This window comes from Dermacentor andersoni, chromosome 1 (assembly GCF_023375885.2).
Source record: "Dermacentor andersoni chromosome 1, qqDerAnde1_hic_scaffold, whole genome shotgun sequence".
Taxonomy (NCBI): domain Eukaryota; kingdom Metazoa; phylum Arthropoda; class Arachnida; order Ixodida; family Ixodidae; genus Dermacentor; species Dermacentor andersoni.
Genome location: NC_092814.1, coordinates 55,255,659 through 55,276,191, shown reverse-complemented (window position 1 = coordinate 55,276,191; position 20,533 = coordinate 55,255,659). Strand labels below are relative to the sequence as shown.

Here is a 20,533-nt window from a genome sequence, read left to right as displayed (position 1 = left end):
AATGGATTTACGTCCACTCGGAGTATGCATTGTGAGCTCTAAAATATACTTACGAGCACTTTTATTCTGTTGCCTTATAAAAATATTCGTTGCAATTCATTTTTTTCTCGATATTCACATTATATCCGGTCCGAAAACTTAAATATTCATCCCCCCTCCCCCCTTTGTCCCTCTCAGCACCATGAATCGCACTGAAGAATAGTACCAGTAGTAGCAGTAGTAGTAGTAATAGTAGTAGTAGTAGTAGTAGTAGTAGTAGTAGTAGTAGTAGTAGTAGTAGTAGTAGTATATTGCAAATAAAAGCATGGGAAAAAGGAACGCAGAAGGCCGCGGGCGTCGTAACTCTCCGAGTTTTGAGCGCACAGTTGGAACCTCATTCACAAAGGACGTGATATCGTGAGAGCAATTCGTAAGAACAGGTGCAAGCCAATCGTTATAGCGAACATGGAATAAAAAAGGCACCTAGCGACGAACATTTCTTGCGAACGAAAGTACTGTGAACTCGGCCCCTGAACTGTACCGGGGTGGTCATGGAAAACACAAATACTTAGAGGACGCTTAAACTTCGCCTTTAAGAGCGGAACGCGATAGCGTTATGTGGCGTCGTCGACGCCGACACCGACGTCAGATACGGGGCCCGGTAGAAAACAATGGTGGGCCGATCCCGACGGTAGTATACGGCAGGGCAGTGGTTCATACCCCCGTAGCGCAGAGGCTACAAGCAGTGTCTCATCAATGGCTCATACCCCCGTAAGCAAGAAAAAAAATTTGGTTTCCGTTTGAGTTCGCGCATAACAGAATTATGTTTTCTCGTGTATTCTAATTATTTTCTCGTATATTCAAATCACAATCCGAAACTATCATGTATGTAGATTGTGTGTAACTTGGACTTTACGCATTTTCTGACGCATTTTACTTTGAGAAATTCAATTAGTTCAGTAACGCCTCTGCGCCACGCGGAGTGTCTGCGTGGTTGTGGTTCGGGATGACTTTTTTTTCTGGCAGACAACGCCACCGACACCGAATTTTCTGTTACACGGGGCCCTTAACGCTATCACGTTAAAATAACAGCAGTAGAAGTTAGGCGGGAACACTGCATCTCATTGGCACACGCACTGCTCGCGTTGACATGGATGAATGCACGCTGCCGGCGCGAAGAAGGCAATTCTACGCACTTCGAGACCGAGCAACTGCGTATGAAAAACTCACCTGGAAAACACTGATAATTAGGCTATCGACGGCGCTTTGCAGTCTGCCTCGATAAATGAAGGACAAAGCTAAACGGGACCCGGGCCTTTCTCCAGAAACTTTTTCCTCCGCGGTTCAAGCGCGCGCGCGCCCCGGCGTTCAGCAGCGATTCGCGCCGTCCGGCCCGGGGTCTTCGAACCCGCCGCGCGGCAGCCGCGCCGACGCACCGCTGCGGCGCTCGCCCGATCCCGCGAGGTGTGGTCGCGCGGTTCCCGGCGACAGGATCCATTCCGCATCATAAACCACGGCTCCCTCCTCGCCCGCTTCTCCCGACGCATTAGCAATCAATGGAGACCGAACGGGGGAGAACAAGGGCGTCGGGCGGAAACTGGGTCGGAGGAGCGCGTTTTTTTCTAGGAAGACGTTCAGGGCTCCATTATTGCGCACCTAATGCCACCGGCGACACGTCTTCATCGGTTCCTGGAATCCGCCCGTACACCTGGATTTTTTCAATCGATCTGCGTGTGTGTATACACGCTCCCCTTGGAGGGAACCTGGAGGGCAGAGGAGAGATTTCTTTAAAATAAAAAAATATAATAAGGCGGTGTTTCCGTGCTAGTATGCTCTTCGATCAGCCGAGTTTCCCAGTACCGGTCTACTGTGCACGCCGCGTATAGAAGTATCTCGGCGTAGCCAGCAGTCGCAGTGAGCGGCTGCTGTCCGGACCGCAACGCGGTTTCTTCCCTCGCTACCCGAACGGATTTGGCGAGTAGCGGGTAGGTGTCAGGTGGGTGTCCTCGTTGTTGCGTCGGCGAGATCCTAAACGAAGCGCGCACCCAACTGTTCCAATTTCGGAGACAGAAAGACGCAGTTAGGACGTCCGGTATATTACTTTTGGTTTCGGGTCTTTCTCTCTTTTCGTAGCACTTTCTTTCTTCCTTTCTTTTCTCTGCGCGTCTTCTGTCGTATTCGGGGCACAACATCGTTAAGCCGATTACTGGTGTTCTGCGAAAGACGAATCTGGAGACTGCGGTCGCTGTTTCGCGGTAAGCGCTGCCAAAACTGGAAACAGTGCGTTTCTTTGTGTGTCCAACTAAAGGACACGGAGGTTAAATTGCTGAGACTCAGCAGTCACTTGGCTAACACAGATCGAGCATTACAAGAGAACGCTAAGTAGCATCTGCACATACGCGCTACTTGTGACGAAACTTCGGTATACAAATACTGCATTTTATCAAATGCTCTGCGCTCAGGCTGTGGCACTTATAACTAGCGTTGCAAGTGCCACCGTCTATCGAACGCAGACCGTCTAATTGTTTTCATCATGCATGTAAAGTCATTGGCGCATGTCTTTCCTGTACGTAGACCATTTGAAGCGAGTCAATTCAATGAGCGCGTAGTAAATTAATGCCGCTCGCCGAACAACGCGCCTGGTGAAGTTGCTTTGTTGAGCTAACCGCGCTGGTTGTTGTTTTCTGTGTATAGATGCGCACATTTGTGTCTGTTCTTACGTCATGTCCCTGATGATTTCCTCCCTAATGCTTGCAATGTTTAATATTTCTATAGTTTTTCATAGACTAATGGCGCGTTTTCTAAGAACTGTTCACAGCGACGTTTCAGACAGCAGAGACAGCAGACTACAGAAACTGCTTGCACTCAGCATCGCACACGCTACATACGTGGCGTCGGCCAATGTAGGTTAACCGCCGATCCGAGAAGAGGCGATGAACGAGCCTCGCCGAGCTCGCGTGGGAACGCACGGCCGCGCGTGAACGGCCTGCGCGCGTCCAGGTGGGCGTCCGTCCCTTAATGAAATACTCCTCCTCGCCTGTATCTTGGTGGCGACGCGCCATCTTCTCTTTCGGGTGAAGCGCCACCGAAGAGCAGTCGGCGTGTCGCGGGTAGAACGGCTGGAGCCGCGTGCGTGTGACCGCGGGGAAACGACCGGGCGCGAAAACAAGCGGCGGCGGAGCATTTTTCTCGCCTGGAATGCGCGCATCGACCGCGACGCGCGGGGCGAACGGCCCGCGGGAAAAGCCCCGGCGCACACCGGGGCAGACCGCCGCCGATTTCGGGAACTCCTCGGCGGGCGCCTCTTCCCATCGGCGGCACGGCTGACGCACCCTGCCCGCGGCCAGACGCCTGGTCGATGGCGAGTGTCCGTGAGCGCGGTTACGTGATCTGACGCGATCCGCGCGCGATCCTCGCCGCGGTTCTCGGAACGGGCCCTACCACTGCGTGCGGCAGGGTTTTCGCTCCTTTATACTTTCATTTTTTTCCGCCCCCAACGTTTTCTCGAGCGCTCGGTCGCTTTCGCGCCGCGCACGACACCGCGCCGGTTGCTCGGAACGGCCGAAGTTGGCGTCCAGGTTCTCTCATCTTCCGGAAATGCTGACCAACGCCGGTTTCCGGGCCCTTCCGCAGCCCTGGCGTCGAAGTTTACGGACAACGTCTCCTATAGTCGGGGCTTTTCGCCTTTTTTTCCCCGCATCAGGGCTGGCGCGTCGGAACGGCGGAAAAAACGCGTCTTGACACGGGGTTGCGCGTGCCCACTCATCGGCGCCGACCGGGGTTGCACGATTTCTCCGAGAAGAACGCGATGCCATGACGAAGAAATTTCGACTGCACGCCAAAAAAAGAAGCGGAATTACCGTGACCCTGCGATGACGCTTGGCAAGACGCCTAGCTCTACGGTGAGCCCCTACTTCGTGTTTTTATGCATGCGCCACTAAGAGAAACCAATGCTTCCCCTTAGGCGGCAAAATATGTCCGTTTACTGAACATCACTATCCAAGCAGCTTTCCGTGGAAGCTACTCGCTCGAAAATCATCTCTCAACGGACGACTGCGAGCTCCGAGACTCAATGCCTCGTAGCATATATGTGGCGTCGTAAAAATGTCGAAGAGTCTCAAAGAAAACGATGCAACCATATCGCAGGTCGCTCGCAAGTCGCGCATCAAGGCTCGTTCAAGGGAGGCCCGCGCGTTGTGCACGAGGTTAGCGCGGCTGTCTCGAGCGCCAGCGCAGGAAACGCATTTCCGCACGCCTCGCGCTCACCAGCTGCACTGACCGCGCAGAGAGGAGCACCCACTCACCGGGCCCTGGTGCCGTCCCGAAGCCCGGGCCGTCGCGGCGGCTCGCGGCGGGCATGGCTGGCGCCCGTGGGCGCGCACAGGACGTCCCGCGGAGGGTTGCAGCTCAGCCGCTGGTCACGGCCTCAGCCAGTATCCATGGGTCGGGGGCTCGAGCGCTACCGGCAGCCCAGTGTCCCAGGGCCCGGGTCGCCGAACACTGCCGGCATGTCGCGCTGGGGCCGCACATCTCCCCGTGACTCATGCCGCTGGTGTCTCGGCTCGTGGTCCGCATAAAACGAACAGCGCGCCCTTTCTTTTTTGCTTGCGCGCCTTTTTGCTCTCCTTTTCGCACTCTGTTCGCTCCCATTCTTCTTCTGCTGCTTTCTTTTTTGCTTTCTTCCCCCGAAAGCGCGCAAATCGAAACCACGCCGTGTGTACGGCTGCTGGCGTGGCCCCTGATTGGTCCAGCTGGTTCCAACCCCCGGTGTTCCTGGAACCGAATTATTCGGGCCTGCTTGAGAGGGAGATGGCGCTGCTGCTGCCACCGCCAGTCTCGTGGTGCGCGCCTCGGGCGTCGCTCAGCTTCCAGCCCCAGGTCGGCCGATATGCACCTCTTCGTCTCGCTATACACCGGTTCGTTAACACAACTAGCTTCTTTTTTTCTTGTTCTTTTTTATGGATTCAAGTTCTAGGACTTCCTTTACTTTTGCTCCTAGGAGCTTTTGCTTCTGTCGCGGCTTAGAGTGACGACCCGTGGTTTCCTCTTAGTCCTCGCGCGAGCCGCTCAGCTGCACTTTGACACAGTGACCCGGGGTGCAACCCCAGCGGCGCGTTCCCTCCTCCGCTCGTTCACGACTCGGCGGCGAAAGTTTTGCGCGCGCGGCGCTCGAAGCACTCGGCGCGCCTGGGAGCCGGGCGGCGGCGGGAGCGCAACCCTGGGCGCGCTTCTCGCGCGCTCCCCCTTCCACCTCCGAGGTGCGGCGGCGAGCGCGGTGGCGGGCGGGCGCATTCCTGTCTCGTATGTCGGCGGGTTGCTCCCAGATACGAATGTGCGGCGCCTTCCCTGTTGACAGCGGCCGCGTTGTGCGTGAGTGATTCGGGCTACTCAGATCGCACTTGGTGGGCCGTCGTAGTGGGTATTGAAAGGCAGTGCCAGAGCGTCTATCAATTTCCCCAATGCCCTCGACTCATATATCTTAATTATTTCGTGATACGTACTTTTTTTTTTGCTCGTGTACTGTAGTCTGTTCTTTCCTGCATCTTTATCGGGCACAGTATCGTGATCCTGAGACGCTGAGGCCGTCTCAGATAAAATTAAATGGTTCCTGCACCCCATCCTCACCCCCGTATCGCGCAGGAACACTTGGTCTTTCATCGACTTCAACTGGAGGTTGAATCGCCTTGCTACTTTACTTTTCATTCCTTAACCCAGCCTCTTTTCCCTTGCGTGTATCAAACCGGTGACGCGGCTGTTTGACTTCCCTAGCTTTCCTATCTCTCTTTGTCCTGCCCTACTTTTTACAATGGTTTGCCCTATAATGGTGTTGTACCCACTTTTTCTTCAACTTTATGTGCTCCCTTTTCCCCTCTTCCACCGCAGGTTAAAAAACTGGATATTCCCAATCTATTTGACCTTCCTAACTTTCCCTTTATTTTTCTCTGGTCCCGCTTTAAACGTACACTTTGCACCGATATGAAAGGGAACACTTAATCTGTGTTCGAACAGCGATTTCTGCAAATATGTAAGCTATAGACGTTCACTAACTTCTATTGGCTACGTAGTTCTCGTGCTGAAAAATACCGTTCGTTAATTGACTTATCATTTTTTAGCGCAGGCAAAATAATAAATTACCGAACTTCTAACACAACTCTCCTGTTTCCTTTCATACTGGCGCACCATGTACGTCGAATAACTGTTATCCAGTGCATTTTCCCTCTTTATTTTCATAAAATTGTTTCAATTCTATAACGCTTATATCTGTAAAATTGTAAAATAAATACGTACATTTCAGGAGGACGGCATCCCACAGAGGAATAAATATGTGTCGGCACTACAAAGAGACTATGAAAGCTAAACTATAAAAATTAAGTTGGTGCTGAAAAATTTGCTCGTACCTTAGATCAAAGCAAAAGCAGCTGGTTAATCCGTTACTACTTACATTGTAAATCTCGGTGTTTACCAGAAAACTATTGGACATTATTAATCTTAGTCGGATCCAATTGTATTGATTATTTAGAATCAACGGTGGCTATGCACTAGGACAGCAAAAATTAAAAAAATATATGTATTGACACTAGAATATTGCCATGGGGAAATAATATTGTCGCGGATGATATAGGCCACGCAATAATCGTTCTTTTTCTTTCTTTCTTTCTTTTTTTTTTTACATACTTCTAGGCACTACTTGTCCACAGGTGCATTCTATAGAAGGCCGACGCGGCGCCTGAGTGAAACTGCGGGCGCCGAATGACCATCGGCATCATCATACATGCCTGGCTATTTGGAAAAGCGACCATCCACCTGCGGAGGATAGTGACCGCTGACTTGCGTGTTCGAGCATTGAAACATGATTTCGTCCGTTATGCTTCTTAAGGAATAACCGAAAATCTCGATGGATGTCCGAAACCAAGGGACTTCTAGGATCACGCTAAGAAAAACAGGAAAAAGATGCGATGCAACGCAATTGATACACTATTTTTGGTTCATCAAGTTACTAAGTTTCTGTATGCTTGATGGTATTAATTTATATTTAGCTAGTCGTAAGTTTGCACAAAGCTTTTGTCCTCATACATAGATTAAATACATTAGACATACATAATACATTTAATACACTTAATGTCTATTGATTAAACGTTCATAAATGCCTACGCCTTCCGCATAGGAATGGTGACCATTGCGCTGAAGAGGAAACTGTCAGCGACAACCTGTGCCAATGTCCGCAGTTTTGTGTACAAATACGCTCACCTGCCGCTGTGCTCAACAAGCTTGACGACGACCTCTGTCTGAAGAGCTAATCCTACAACACAGGCGTGACTCGGTATCGCATCAGATGACCGTGAAAGCATTATTGGGCGTTTTGCTTTCGATGCACCTTACTTAGTGAACGCCTGTAGAAGTTAATTTTTTTTCTCTCTCCTCCTTTCTAAACCTCTTTTGCCCGACCACCATGCAGGGTAGCAAACCGGGCACTTGCGTGAGGTTAACCTCCCTGACTTTCCTCTCTCTCTCTCTCTCTCTCTTGATTAAGCGTACGTTGAGAAGCCAGCGCTGTGTATGTTTCTTTCTGTATTGTCTTTGTTTCTCGCAAGCTGTATGTCATTCAGGAATTGCTTCTGAAGTTGTGTCTCTTTCAATCTCCCATCCCTCTGCCCACGTGTAGGGTATAGCCAAACTGATCAAACTCAAGCCCTGGACTAGGGGCAGACGGCAATTGCCAAGAAGATGGACGACACCATCTGACTCCGCGAAATTCATACAATTTTCTAGATCTCAATAAACGTTTTTCCTCCTCCTCCTCCTCCTCCTCCTCACCTGCCTGAATCTTCTTCTATCCATTTTACTTTTCACTCCTCAGTATTGACCTTGAGCTCCACCACTGGAAAAGCTGGCGTCGCCGTCGGCGTGACGTGGTATGAGGGATCACGTGGACATGGCGGGCGCGTCGGCTGCTTCGAAAGCGCCGAAGCAAGCTGAAAACGAAAGTTTAAAGTCCCACCTCCGCTGCGGCTCTGATCAAGTGGGGAGGTTTTCCCGCTGCGGGTGTCTGCTTGACAACACTTGAAATCGCTATAATAAGTAGTGGCTGCCTTTGAAGGCGTCCAACATGGTAGGCTATTGCTCGGTACCGCAGTGCCGGACGTACGCAACGGAGCTAACTGTCAGCCTTCACACGTAACCGCGGGACAAGAAGCTGCCTGAAGCCTGGATCGCGGAACTTAGAACTGGCAAGCAGCCATCGGCTACAACTCGAGTTTGCAACAAGCACTTCCGCAAGGAAGCTTTCTGCTAAGGCGTCCGGGTTGCGATGTTAACGATTGTTCAGTGAGTAGCAGAAAGCGCACACTCAGACGCTCGCCCGCGCGCGCTGCCCGGCTAATGTCATGAAGCTTTGATCTATGAACTTGTTGATGCTAGATACTGGCAAGTTCACATGGAATGTAAATGGAACAGTAAGAAGCACATTAAAAAAAGGCATGGCTTAGGCTCATGTTTGTGTTAGCACCAAACAATGAATGCACTGTATTAAGAAAAAGAATCAGCGGGAAATCGCTCGCTAAGAAAGCCGATAAACATACAGTGCGATGCAACTTGAAAAAAATTTATATTGAAACGTCGAATAATTCAGAAGAAAAAAAAAATAAAGATCGAATCGGCGCGACGGCACATCACAAGTCGCCGTAGGCGCCGAAGTTCCTAGTTATAACGAAATAATTTTGAACAGCTCTGATAGCGTCCACGCAGCAATGGTTGCTTGTGCACTGTGAAATGCTCCTATGCTGCTGCCTAAAGCTCACGGCACGGCGCGAAAACGCGCTCACAGCGAAAGCGAAACATTGTACGCGGACATGCATGCGGACGCGCAATCAGTCGCTGCGAACCTGTGCGATCACTGCATTGATGACTGATCCTCTTATGATCCATTTGGTTATACAGACATCCCACTATAAGAATATATTTAACATAGTTTGCTCTCGGCGATTACGTGCCTTTCACGTAGGAAACCGGTTTGGGGGACTCCATCGCGATGACCGCGCGCAGTGGGCGTTCACTGTACGTATTAGGTAAAGAGATAGCGTCTGTAAAGCATTCTGTACTTTCTGTTTGCCCAAGGTTATTATTTTGAGAGTAAAGAACTTCTGTCGTTTCGAGAGTACTTACAGAAATGTCCAAGAGGGCTTCCGCGTGTTTTTATTGAGCGTCGACAGCCAAACCTATGAGGAGCGCGCCGCGTTATCCCTCATACTACGCAAGCGAGGCGCTTCCTACAGGTGGCGACTCCGTAAGTCTTCGTCGCCAATACCTGTAACGCAAGGGCTAGGTGATGCTCCATGGACACGACAACTCTCTGCGCAAAATGAAAAAAAAAAAAACAATATGAATGTCAATTCCACGCAGGTTTTCCCAGCTTTCGCGCATAGGAGCTTTGTTTATGACGATTTTGAAATTTTTTTCGATAGAGCCTGCCCATGCTATGAAAGGAAAGTGCATGAATGTGCAATGATGTGCGAGAAGCGATGTCTAACGATAATTTTTATATTAATATGCTACATATTAATGTTATTACATACGTCTTAACACTATGCATAGAAAACCATGGAATCTTCTCTTCATGTACCTTCAAGCCAGGTTTCGTTTAGATCACATTTAACTACTGCTTGGGTAGCGATCAATAACGAAACATTTGGAGTGAACAGGCGCAAGGAAATGAGGTCTTCTTCGTTTATAACGAGCTAGGATATTGTTTTACTTACCTGCTACGACAAATTCGATTGCCAATAAAGGTGCTTTTATTTGGCATGTCTCGCAACAGTTTATTACGACAAACTGCAAAACGATATGCAGCGTAGTTCCTGCTTTTCCTGGAGTTGTACTCTAATGTGCGCTTTAAGTGAATTTACAATATCGTGTGCAGTGCCGCTCTCGCATGAAAAGTCCTCGCAACCGACTGGTACGAAGCTGCCTTCGCATAACGGCTGCCATTTACTCGTGTAACATCTGCCGACCCGCCATCATTCTCGGGTTTCTTGGGAGCCTTGGGAGCCTTTCCGCCTCCGACCTGCACCGGCGTTTCACTGAAACTTCGGAGACACTCGTCCCCAGCGCGCTTGGCCAGTGGCCGCTTGACCGTTCCCAATCCCTAGCGGTGAGATCGCGAACCACGTTCAATAAACAAGCGATGCGTAAGCTCCAACCTTCACCTCGAAGGCTTTTTCGTCCTGCTCCATAAAATATTCATTCGCCTTGGTCACCCTTTTGTGGGCTTTTGGACACTGCAGTCCCATGTCGGTGCGCGCTGTTCTTGGCTCTTATCGGCCAAGTCTGCGCTCAGCTTGCGTCAACGACTGCATTTTCCCCCACAGCCGCAGGTTTGTTTTGACTGCGTTTCATTTGTTTTGTTTCGCTTTAAGGGTTGGGGACACGTTTCGCTGCTTCCCGTCTAGCCCGGTGTGTATAATACGTACGCCCAGTTCATTTATTATACTTTTCTGGCTCTTTTTTCTTCTTCTTGTATAGTGCTTCCCCGATTCTTTTAACACCCTGCACTGACGTAGGCGAAGACGAAGCGCTCGCTACTCTTCTGCGAACGATGTCCTTCGTTGCGTGGGCAGCAGGCGACTCATTACGGAGAAGCGTGCTAATTCGTTATCAGGGAAAGGTGAGATAATTGGCCGGCCTTGCTGCGCTCACCGTGGCAAGGACGGTTCCTCGGAGTTGCCCTCTGGGTGCCCGCAGTACGTCTCTCACTCGCGCACGTGTGTGTGTGTTGGTATACACGGAATTGACACGCAAATGCAAGCGTGCTCCGGGTGCGTCGCAATTAACCTCCCGCTCGAAAGGGTGGCCGATCTCGTTGCCCGACTCTTTATCGCGCGCCGCTCGGCCCCGGGCGTGAGTCAGCGCCCAAGGACGTCGTTCTTACTCGGAAGCCGCGCGCGCGCGGTATTGTCTCACCAAAACACCGAGAACCACTTAATGGGGACTGTCCGACTTGCGGGCGTTTTTCCCATGCTCGCGTTCGACTGGGAGGCGTAACGGATTATGTATAGCCGAGTCCGTCTCGCTCGCGCAACGCACTGGCCGACACTCGAAGGCCGGGAGAGAGCCGTCGCTAATGCGAGCTAATTGGTGTTCGCGCATATAGGATTCTGCGCCGCACGTGGGCAGCGTAGCTAACGTCGGAGGGAAGGTGAATTTGATGGATACGCTACGGATTAAACTGCGCTATCTTAATCGGTGCGGCTACACAGCGGAGTGATGCGCCTGGTAGAACCGACGATATAGTGGGGAGGCCTCTGTGAGCTCGATCTTTTGCGCATGATCTTAGTGATCGACACTACCAAGTATAGTACAGATACGACGGGCGCATCTTATAACGAGAATGAGCAGACTCTGCAGCGTGTTTCTTAATACTGCGTTTACATAGAAAAGTCAGACGACAGGTAAATATAAGCACAAAAAATACAAAATCGCAAAGGACTATCTGCAGCACGTGCACTAGTAGCACCTGCAGCGTGGTGTTGCTCGGAGTGTTAACACGGCGTGCACTGAGCTCGCACAGTCGGTATGCAAAGCCAATTTCTCGGTGCATCAATGATGTTTTCTTTTATGCCTTAAGCTTATGCCGCTTTGATTTGTTCCGCTGGAAGTTTACTGGCGACCATTGATCACGTGTCGCCATGTGAACGCTACTGGTCTCAGGTAACAGAACATTTTGTTGCATAACCACTGCGGGTATACTATATACACGGTGGAGATTAAAAATAAGTCTGTTTTTGTTACTTTAAAAATGTATGCTATATAATTATGTTGCACAGGAAACAACTTCACGGTGCACATGCATATTTGAAGGTCAGTTTTTTTTATGGTGTTCATATTTAACGACCGCTATGGGCCAAATTACTTTATGCAATATAAACTTCAGTGGCACATAGTTCTTTTACCAAACTGTCAACGCGCTGATTTGGAGCCTCTGATCCTTTCGAATTTCGAATTCATAAACTGTCTTTTTCAGGAGGAGAGGGCGAAAAAAAAAAATGAACGCCACCGAAACTGATCGCAAGCATCTTCCGCCTTCACTGGCGTTTTATATTTGAAGCGCAACTTATCTTGCCTCCATTAGTCACAGCCAGCGAACATGGTTCGTCAGGAGCTATAGATTTTGGACAGGGGCCAAGAACGATTCATCGGCTTCAGAATACGCCGCCGTAGTGTTTTCAACAAGTATACGGACCCGGATGGAGCCTGTCGCGAACATAGCAGTGTGGGACCGAAAACCCGCTGCCGTTTAATCGAATCTTCGAAGTGGCTCCGGCGTCTGAGTAGTGTCGCGACGATGGGGTCAGCGTCCCTGTTGCTGCGAAGGGCTCCAGATAGAACGCGCGTCATGACCTGGCCTAGAGTTTCCCCGTCACGTTTCAAACAGGGCGTGAGTCATAGCAGTGGCGCATAGATTTGTCGCCACTCTGCTTTAGCCGAACGTAATCTCGGCCTTCATTTTATCCGAAAAGTCTCGTTCGAGAGACATCTACGTTACACGAATAGGTTGGTTTGCAGAATTAAGCCATTCTACTGCTGCCTACGCTCCGAACTTGAAATCGTGAAATCGCTGTTTCTGAGCTCAACAAATGGTTGAACAGACGGACGGACGGACGGATGGATGGACGGATGGACGGATGGACGGATGGACGGATGGACGGATGGACGGATGGATGGATGGATGGATGGATGGATGGATGGATGGATGGATGGATGGATGGATGGATGGATGGATGGATGGATGGATGAATCGATGGATGGAATGAGCGTTCCCTTTGAAATGGGGCAGCGGATTGCGCCACCAAGCTCTTGTTCTTGTTTTGTCTAATGTCCTACCTACCTATCTTTTTAGAAAGGAAAAAAAAAAGCACACACAAACAAAGAATTCGCAGCATCAAGCTTTCTGGACCACTGTTGGGAACCTTGTTTCTGCACACCTCCGTTGTTTGTGGTCACCCCACTATTCTGCCACCAAACCTCCGATAGTCTCTTACTCATCTCCACTGCGAACACGTTTACTTTCCCCCGGTTATTCCTAAACCCAAGGGCTTCAAGGAGGCCAGGGGAGCCTAAACCGACAGCTTGGTAGATATCTTTACACTCTAATAAAACATGTTCCATCGTTTCTCTAGCTTTATCGCCGCAAGCACATGCTTATTCTTCCTTGGTGTGCTTCGCTTTATAGCTACGCGTTCTAAGGCATCCTCATCTCGCTTCGAAAAGTGCTTCCCTTTGAGTTATCATGAATTGTTTCTTTCCTATTTCGTTTTCACCTCTTAGGCATAATGGAACTGCCACCTGCGAAAAGTGCGGAGTCGTAACAAGCATACATTTGCGGTGGACTTATGTGCGTATGTGCATGTGTGCGTGTGTGTGACAAGCAGAAAAATGTTAAGCAAACCTTGACACCAAATTGCCCAAGAACAAAGGCACGTATTCATAAAGAATTTCGTTCGTAAGGGTTCTTTGCCATTGGCCAGCCGCCTTAGCTGACTGGCGTACACTCTTACAAACAGTTCTATAGTGCCGGACATATTATTAGCGAAGGCTGCCGGCCAATGTCAAATAGCACTCACTCACGAACTGTCAGCTTTGTGAATATAGGCCCTGAATTTCAGGACAACAAATGACGATGGTGATAGCAAGAAAAGCGAAATGGAGGAGTCGACAAACTACATTAACAAGAGAAAAAATTCTGTGGCTTTACGTTACAAAACCACGATATGATGATGGCGCACGCCGTAGTGGTGGGACTCCGGATTAATTTTGACCACCTGGGGTCATTCAACGTGCACCTAATGCACGGTACACGGGCGTTCTTGCAGCGCGGCTGGAATTTGATTGTGCGGTCTCGGGCTCAGCAGCGCAACGCCAAAGCCGCTACGCCACCACTGCGGCTAACGAACTACGTTCAACTGCAATGAGCAGCGCAAGCAGTTAAATAGGTGATTTCAGCACCCACAAATTTCCTGTTTATATTAAGATGGCCTATAATGCCCGGAAGCTGTCGTCTATATGGTATTCCACGTTTATTCTTATTACTTATAAATTCGAGGTAGACATTCATATAATTTCTTACCGATGGGTTCTTACTTTTTCTTTAATTTTAGCTCTTTTGTGCTCAGAAATGTGTTTCAATAAGGACGCAAATTAGTACTCGAAAGAAAATTGCCGAGAGGCTAAAAAAAAAAAAAAAAACACCGTCAAATTAAATGAGTATTTCTTTGTAGAAACTAAGCGAAGTTAATTTTGTCATCGGAGCCATCAAAATGAAAAAGTTTTGTAAACTCTCCGAATAGCTCTGCAAGCATTTTTCTTTTTTTACTTCTGGCTTTCTAAACTACTGAAGAAGCGGGAACACAGAAGGTCCACATAACCTTCAGAAGAAGAATGAGCGGAAGCAAGGAGATTCTGGTGGACTGGAGAAGTCACTTCGAAAGTGAAGTCGCACCATTGCTATGTTAGCGAAGGCACTGAGAAACGGTACCATGTAGCGACGATTACCATGCGTCTTAAATTCCTGTCGGTTTTCGTTCCAAACTATAGTGGTAAGAGAGCCTCGCTGGACACGTTCATTTGTGTCACGGGTTTTCAGGTTATAAGGAAAAATCGAACAGAAGACCATGAACATTGACCGCAACCCAAAAGAGCATTTAATTTAGATTATAAGCTTAATTGAAAATTAATTCCGGAAGAGCTAAAGTACTCACGCTGTCCGGCTCCAGATGGCGTGGTCTCCTTTACATAAAAGTATGTTTGCGCTGAGTTCTCTCCATAGGGTGGTTGCGGGAGTAGCCATCCAGGATTCTTGTCTTTCTTTTTTTTTTTTTTTTTGAGCCTCCTTGGCCTAAGTTAATCGGGCATATTCAATCATGCTTTCTTTTCCTGCATTAATTATGTGCCAGCTTCAACGAACCAATCCGCTCCGCGGTGTGTTCACCCTTAAGCATTTGTCTTTCTTAAGAACTCTCACTCTATTAATGAGCGCGGAGTGCTCGTCTCAGGACGCCCAGGGCAATTTCTACGTACCCAGCTATCTCGAACCGAGTCATGTGCCCTTTGTGATAGGTAGGTTCACCTCATTTCTTTGCTATATTGCTATAGAGTTCTAGGGCTCGGATATGCTCTCGGGTGTGGACGATCCTACATTGGTCAAACAGGCACATGCATAAATGACAGGCTACGAGAACACAGTAACAAAGTTAACAACTTGGCCGCTGACGGCTTTCTTGCCATCCATTGCCAGAGATGCAAATGCAAACCAAGATTTAAAGAAACACTCATCATGAAGCAGGTGTGAAATGACGCGCTTGATAATAGAAGCCAGACACATATCAACATTCGGCGACGCATGCGTCAGTAAACCTTCCATTTCATTATCCTCAAAAGAGCTCAATTATCTTTGTTCGCGTTGAATGTGTACATGTCTGTGAATATGTGAGTCAAGAAACTGGCTACGTGTGGTTCCCAGTTTATATTTTTTGCTCATTTTTCCAAAAATTTTACACGTGCTGTATGACGGTTCGAGGGTGTGTATATAGCGACGATAACGAGAAATAAATCTGTTGTTGAAAGTTATAGCGCTGTGTGTGTCAGATGTGCCTTCTGTTGTCCTTGTCAAGCTCGCGCTATAACAAAATAAGATTAGTCACTAGAATAAGATAAGGCGAATACGAGCGCTAAAGTCACAAACTTAATGAAGAAACGAACACTTATGTATGCACACGAAGAATTTCAAGTAGATACAAGAGAAAGAACGAAGACAGACAGACAGACAGACAGACAGACAGACAGACAGACAGACAGACAGACAGACAGACAGACAGACAGACAGACGGACGGACGGACGGACGGACGGACGGACGGACGGACAGACAGACAGACAGACAGAGAGACAGACAGACAGACAGACAGACAGACGGACAGACAGACAGACAGACAGACAGACAGACAGACAGACAGACGGATGGACGGACAGACAGACAGACAGACAGACAGACAGACGGATGGACGGACAGACAGACAGACAGACGGATGGACGGACAGACAGACAGACAGACAGACAGACAGACAGACAGACAGACAGACAGACAGACAGACAGACAGACAGACAGACAGACAGACAGACGGATGGACGGACAGACGGATGGACAGACGGATGGACGGACAGACAGACAGACAGACAGACAGACAGACAGACAGACAGACAGACAGACAGACAGACAGACAGACAGACAGACAGACAGACAGACGGACGGACGAACGGACGGACAGACAGACAGACAGACAGACAGACAGACAGACAGACAGACAGACAGACAGACAGACAGACAGACAGACAGACAGACAGACAGACGGACGGACGGACGGACGGACGGACGGACGGACGGACAGACAGACAGACAGACAGACAGACAGACAGACAGACAGACGGACGGACGGACGGACGGACGGACGGACGGACGGACGGACGGGCGGACACGCGCACGCAATCACGCGGACCGGAGGCTCGTCCGTGTCATTCAGTCTATAATCGGGCCGTCGTTCACTCAATAATTAGAAATTTCCACGGCGAATCAATATCTCATAAGCTGAACAAGACGCAAAATCATTTTCGTGTTCGTTTTAAACAGGAGTCAGCCGTTTTCGTGGCAAATATTTGCCGAATTGGAAAGGTTCGCTCTAGCACGTTGCGAAAGTGACAAAAAAACTGAGTTCGATATATCTCGGGCTGGTTGCAGTATCCACTGCATGCCCATACCGTTTCTTCATAAAATCCACTTTTTCACTGGCAGCTCAGTGAACAATGTTTTTCTTCATCAATGGGAACGCCATCTATATATAGGCTTGTACACAAGTGCGTCCGAGTTGTGGTGATATGGATACGCTGATCAAGAACGCGGTACAGGAAAACGGCTTTCGAAAGCAGCAGTGGTGTTTTAGGGTTCATACTGGGCATATATTACAACGAGCACCTGATATACGCTTGTTAACTTTTAATTTTAGTCTAGAACATTGTTCACAAGAGAATGAATGGTCAGCGCCTTCTCGAAACACCGACGACGACTAAGGACCAGGGAGGAGCGCTGCTGTGAAAAAGAAATAAAAGAGAGTAAAGGTAAAATGAGAGAAATTGCGGCCATTGTACTCACTGGGTAAGCGTAACCTCAAATGATGATTGGCAGGCGTTGGATAAAGAAAATGAGGTGTCGGAGCACTAGACAATCATTGCATGAAGCGCCTTTTGCAGTTCCCAATCCCAATGAACTGCGTGATTTTTAAATGTCTCCAGCGCAACAACGCGACCCTACAGGCTACTGCACCTGCATGCATACGAGCACTCGGATTTGTTTTTGTGCACTCCAGACGACTCTATTTGACTAATCGCAATCAGTGAACGCTGTGTTCATTTATTTATCATTCTAGGTGGCAGATAGGCATTGGTTAGGAGACAACTTGCACCAATGACTCCACCCTCGCTCCCCGCCAAGCGGAGAAAATTGGAACGGGGAGTTTTCTTGTTAGTTAGCATGGTGGACCAAAGTTTCTGGAGTGATGATCAAACTTACTCGGCGCACATTATTTCTTGGTTCAGTTATCCTTTTCGCTCTCTTCTTTAGAATAGCAGCTTAGGCTTGTTGGTTTTCCATCCTGCTATTAACAGCGCAAAATGTAGACAAGAGACGAGACAAGAAGACACCACAAGCGCTTCTTGTTCCGTGCCTCGTCAGTTCCTGAATGTTCATATCGTGCTTGTTGTTTCATTGCTTTGGCTTGAGGCTTGAGTTGCACTTAACGCATTTGTTTACGCCGAGTGTAAGGGTATTCGGGCCTTTCTCTCGCATCCTCCACACAAATGAAAGACCGATGGACGACGACGCCGTGTCTCTGCGCGGTGTTGTTCTTACTTTGTCTCCTGCACGCTCGCTGGTGCCAGTCAGTGACTCACGGCGTGTCCTCTATTCTCTCCGGTGACTCAATCCGCTTGATAGACGCACTTCGAGGAGCCAGGCGCCACCGTTGCAGCAAAGAACAATCTGAGAGCACCGTCGCGCACTGTCATGGGGCCCTGATTTAATTTCTGGTTCAACCCAAGTGAAATGTGTCAAGGTCCGAGGAACTGGAAGCTGCACTTTCTTAAATAGGCACTACTTTTGACCCTTCTTATCGCCTAAGCATCACCTGGTGCCGTTGAGACTACGGGGAAGAGGTAACATAGAAAATTATATATACTATAGTCTTCATGTCGCCCCGATTCCATGAAGAAATTTCTACGCTATAAGCCATGTTGACACATCAACATACACTACTCCGGTCATCCGTAACAAAAAAAACGCTTGATAATGTATCACATTAGTTATAAAAGTGATTCTGAACTGCCAGGACTAGTTGGAAGGCCTAATTTCATCATGTATTTGTGCGCCTGTGGGAGTCTCACAATATAGGCGCTTATGATTACGCGATAACTCCTTCTTTTGCGTTTATGCATACGTGAGCGTGCACCTGCTAAGATAATGAAATGACCCCTCAACGAGCACGTGATTGCTATTGCAGAAGATTATCAATACCTGAAGGTCACTAGAATTTCTGATGTCAAACCCGCACTATCTTCCAGTCTTTAGAACACCTAATATGAATTATGGATTGTTTTTGGTGTAATAATGGTTTTTAAAAGTTCTCAATATAAAATAATATCATTATACATTTCATTTTAAAATGCAAGGTCCCAAGTGCAAATATTCTCTTTAATGTTATACGAGGGCGGATCAGAAAGTCTTTGCCCCTATTTTTTATTAGCCAAAATAACGTACATACAGGTAATTACAAATATACGTACTATTCTGCGTAGCTTACACTATTTTTCCACATAGTCCCCACACCGGTTGAGACCATTAGTCCCATCGCAGCACTAAATTTGAGATGCCCTTGTGGGAGCCACGGCCTCCCCGAACGCTCATTGTCACGCAAGACTTCACGGCCTCTTGCGAACTCAAAACACCACCATGTCACATTTCTCAAAGCGAGACACCCTTCCTCATATGTGGGCTGCATTTCCCTGTGGATTTCGATGCACGTTCGTCCCTTGCTCCATAGAAAACGAATCGCACATCGTTGCTCGTACGCCGTGGACGTGTGAAGCACAACCGCCATCTTCGGATGGATGGATGGATGGATGGATGGATGGATGGATGGATGGATGGATGCTATGAGCGTTCCCTTTGGAACGGGGCGGTTGGTAGCGCCACCAAGCTCTTGTTATTATACTGTCTAATGTCCTACCTATGTTAAACAAGAAAAAAGAAACTATGAAATCCCAAAACCAAATTTTCCGATCCCCTATTGCAAACTGTGCTTTTCTACGTCTCCGTTTTTTTTTTTTTTTTTGTCGTTTTCCTACTTTTCTTCCACCAATCCTACAATCGCCTCTTACTAATCCCTATTGCGGACATGTTTACTTTTCCACTGCTCTCGCTGAATTCAAGGGCTTCAAGGAGGCCAGTGGTGCCTAAATCGACCGCTGGGTAGACGTCTTCACATTATAATAAAACAGGCTCCATAGTTTTCCTAGCTTTACCGCAGCAAGCACATATGCTTCTTCTTCCTCCTTATATCTCGCTTTATAGGTGCGTGTTCTAAGGCATCCCGATCTCGCTTCGAAAAGTAATGAGCTACCCTTTCAGTTATCATAAATTGTTCTTTTCCTGATTTCGTTTTTTCCTCTTAAGTAGTTACTCATGGCAAGTTTCTTTTCCATTGCCGCCACCCATGAGATTATTTCAGACTTTCTGACTTTCCGCTTGACATTCTTGTTGCTGTGTTGCCCACCCTATATGTATACAGGCCGCATAGTTGCTGGTAAGCTTCCTAGTTCTTTTCCTCCACTGTGAATCAATGTTTTTTTCTGTACAGATACCTCAACACTCTCCCACTCCATTCACTTTCTTCCATATTCCTCAGTCGTTCTTCATACTCAATTTTACTGCGAGCTTCCCTCACTTCAAAAATAGTCCAGCCCATATCACCCTGCACAGCTTCATTTGTAGTCTTCCCGTCAGCGCCCAATGCGAGGCGTCCCACTGACCTTTGGTTCCCATCGAGTCGTGATTGTACCCCTGATTTAAAGCAAACAACCGCATTTCCAAAAGTAAGTCCTGGAATCATTACACCTTTCCACATACCTCGAAGCACCTCGTACCTATTGTATCCCCATAGCGGTCTGTGCTTCATTATGGCTGCATTTCTCTTCCCCATCACTGTTATTGTTTTTTCCTGTGTTTCCATGTATCTATTGCCTTCGTTTATCCATATACCAAGGTATTTATATTCTGTTACCCGAATATATATTTATATCTACCCCGAATATATATATATATATATATATATATATTCTGTTACCCGAATATATATTTATATTCTGATACCCGATTTCCTGCTTACGGACATTAGAGAGCGTCCAAGCGCAGGCACTCAAAATATGCCTCGGGTTGCCACGGCGTGCCTCCAACAAGGGCAC

At 48.3% G+C, this 20,533-nt stretch overlaps 1 protein-coding gene across 11 annotated transcripts in view; it reads left to right on the top strand.

Moving 5' to 3' along the window:
• Nucleotides 1-20,533, top strand: part of LOC129380471 (uncharacterized) — an 89,288-nt gene that overhangs the window by 44,223 nt on the left and 24,532 nt on the right. For 3 of the 11 annotated variants that reach the window (XR_008608528.1, XR_008608523.1, XM_055061514.1), the window contains one exon: nucleotides 7,643-7,777. The exons of 6 other annotated variants lie outside the window; for them this stretch is intronic. Coding sequence is in view for 2 of the 5 variants with exons in the window: in XM_055061514.1 (XP_054917489.1) it covers nucleotides 7,643-7,680 (38 nt within the window). In the remaining 3 variants the exon portion in view is untranslated. Of the gene's footprint in view, nucleotides 1-6,660; nucleotides 7,528-7,642; nucleotides 7,778-20,533 lie in introns of those variants that run through there. 2 more of the 11 variants (XR_008608525.1, XM_055061513.1) reach the window with 1 other exon arrangement.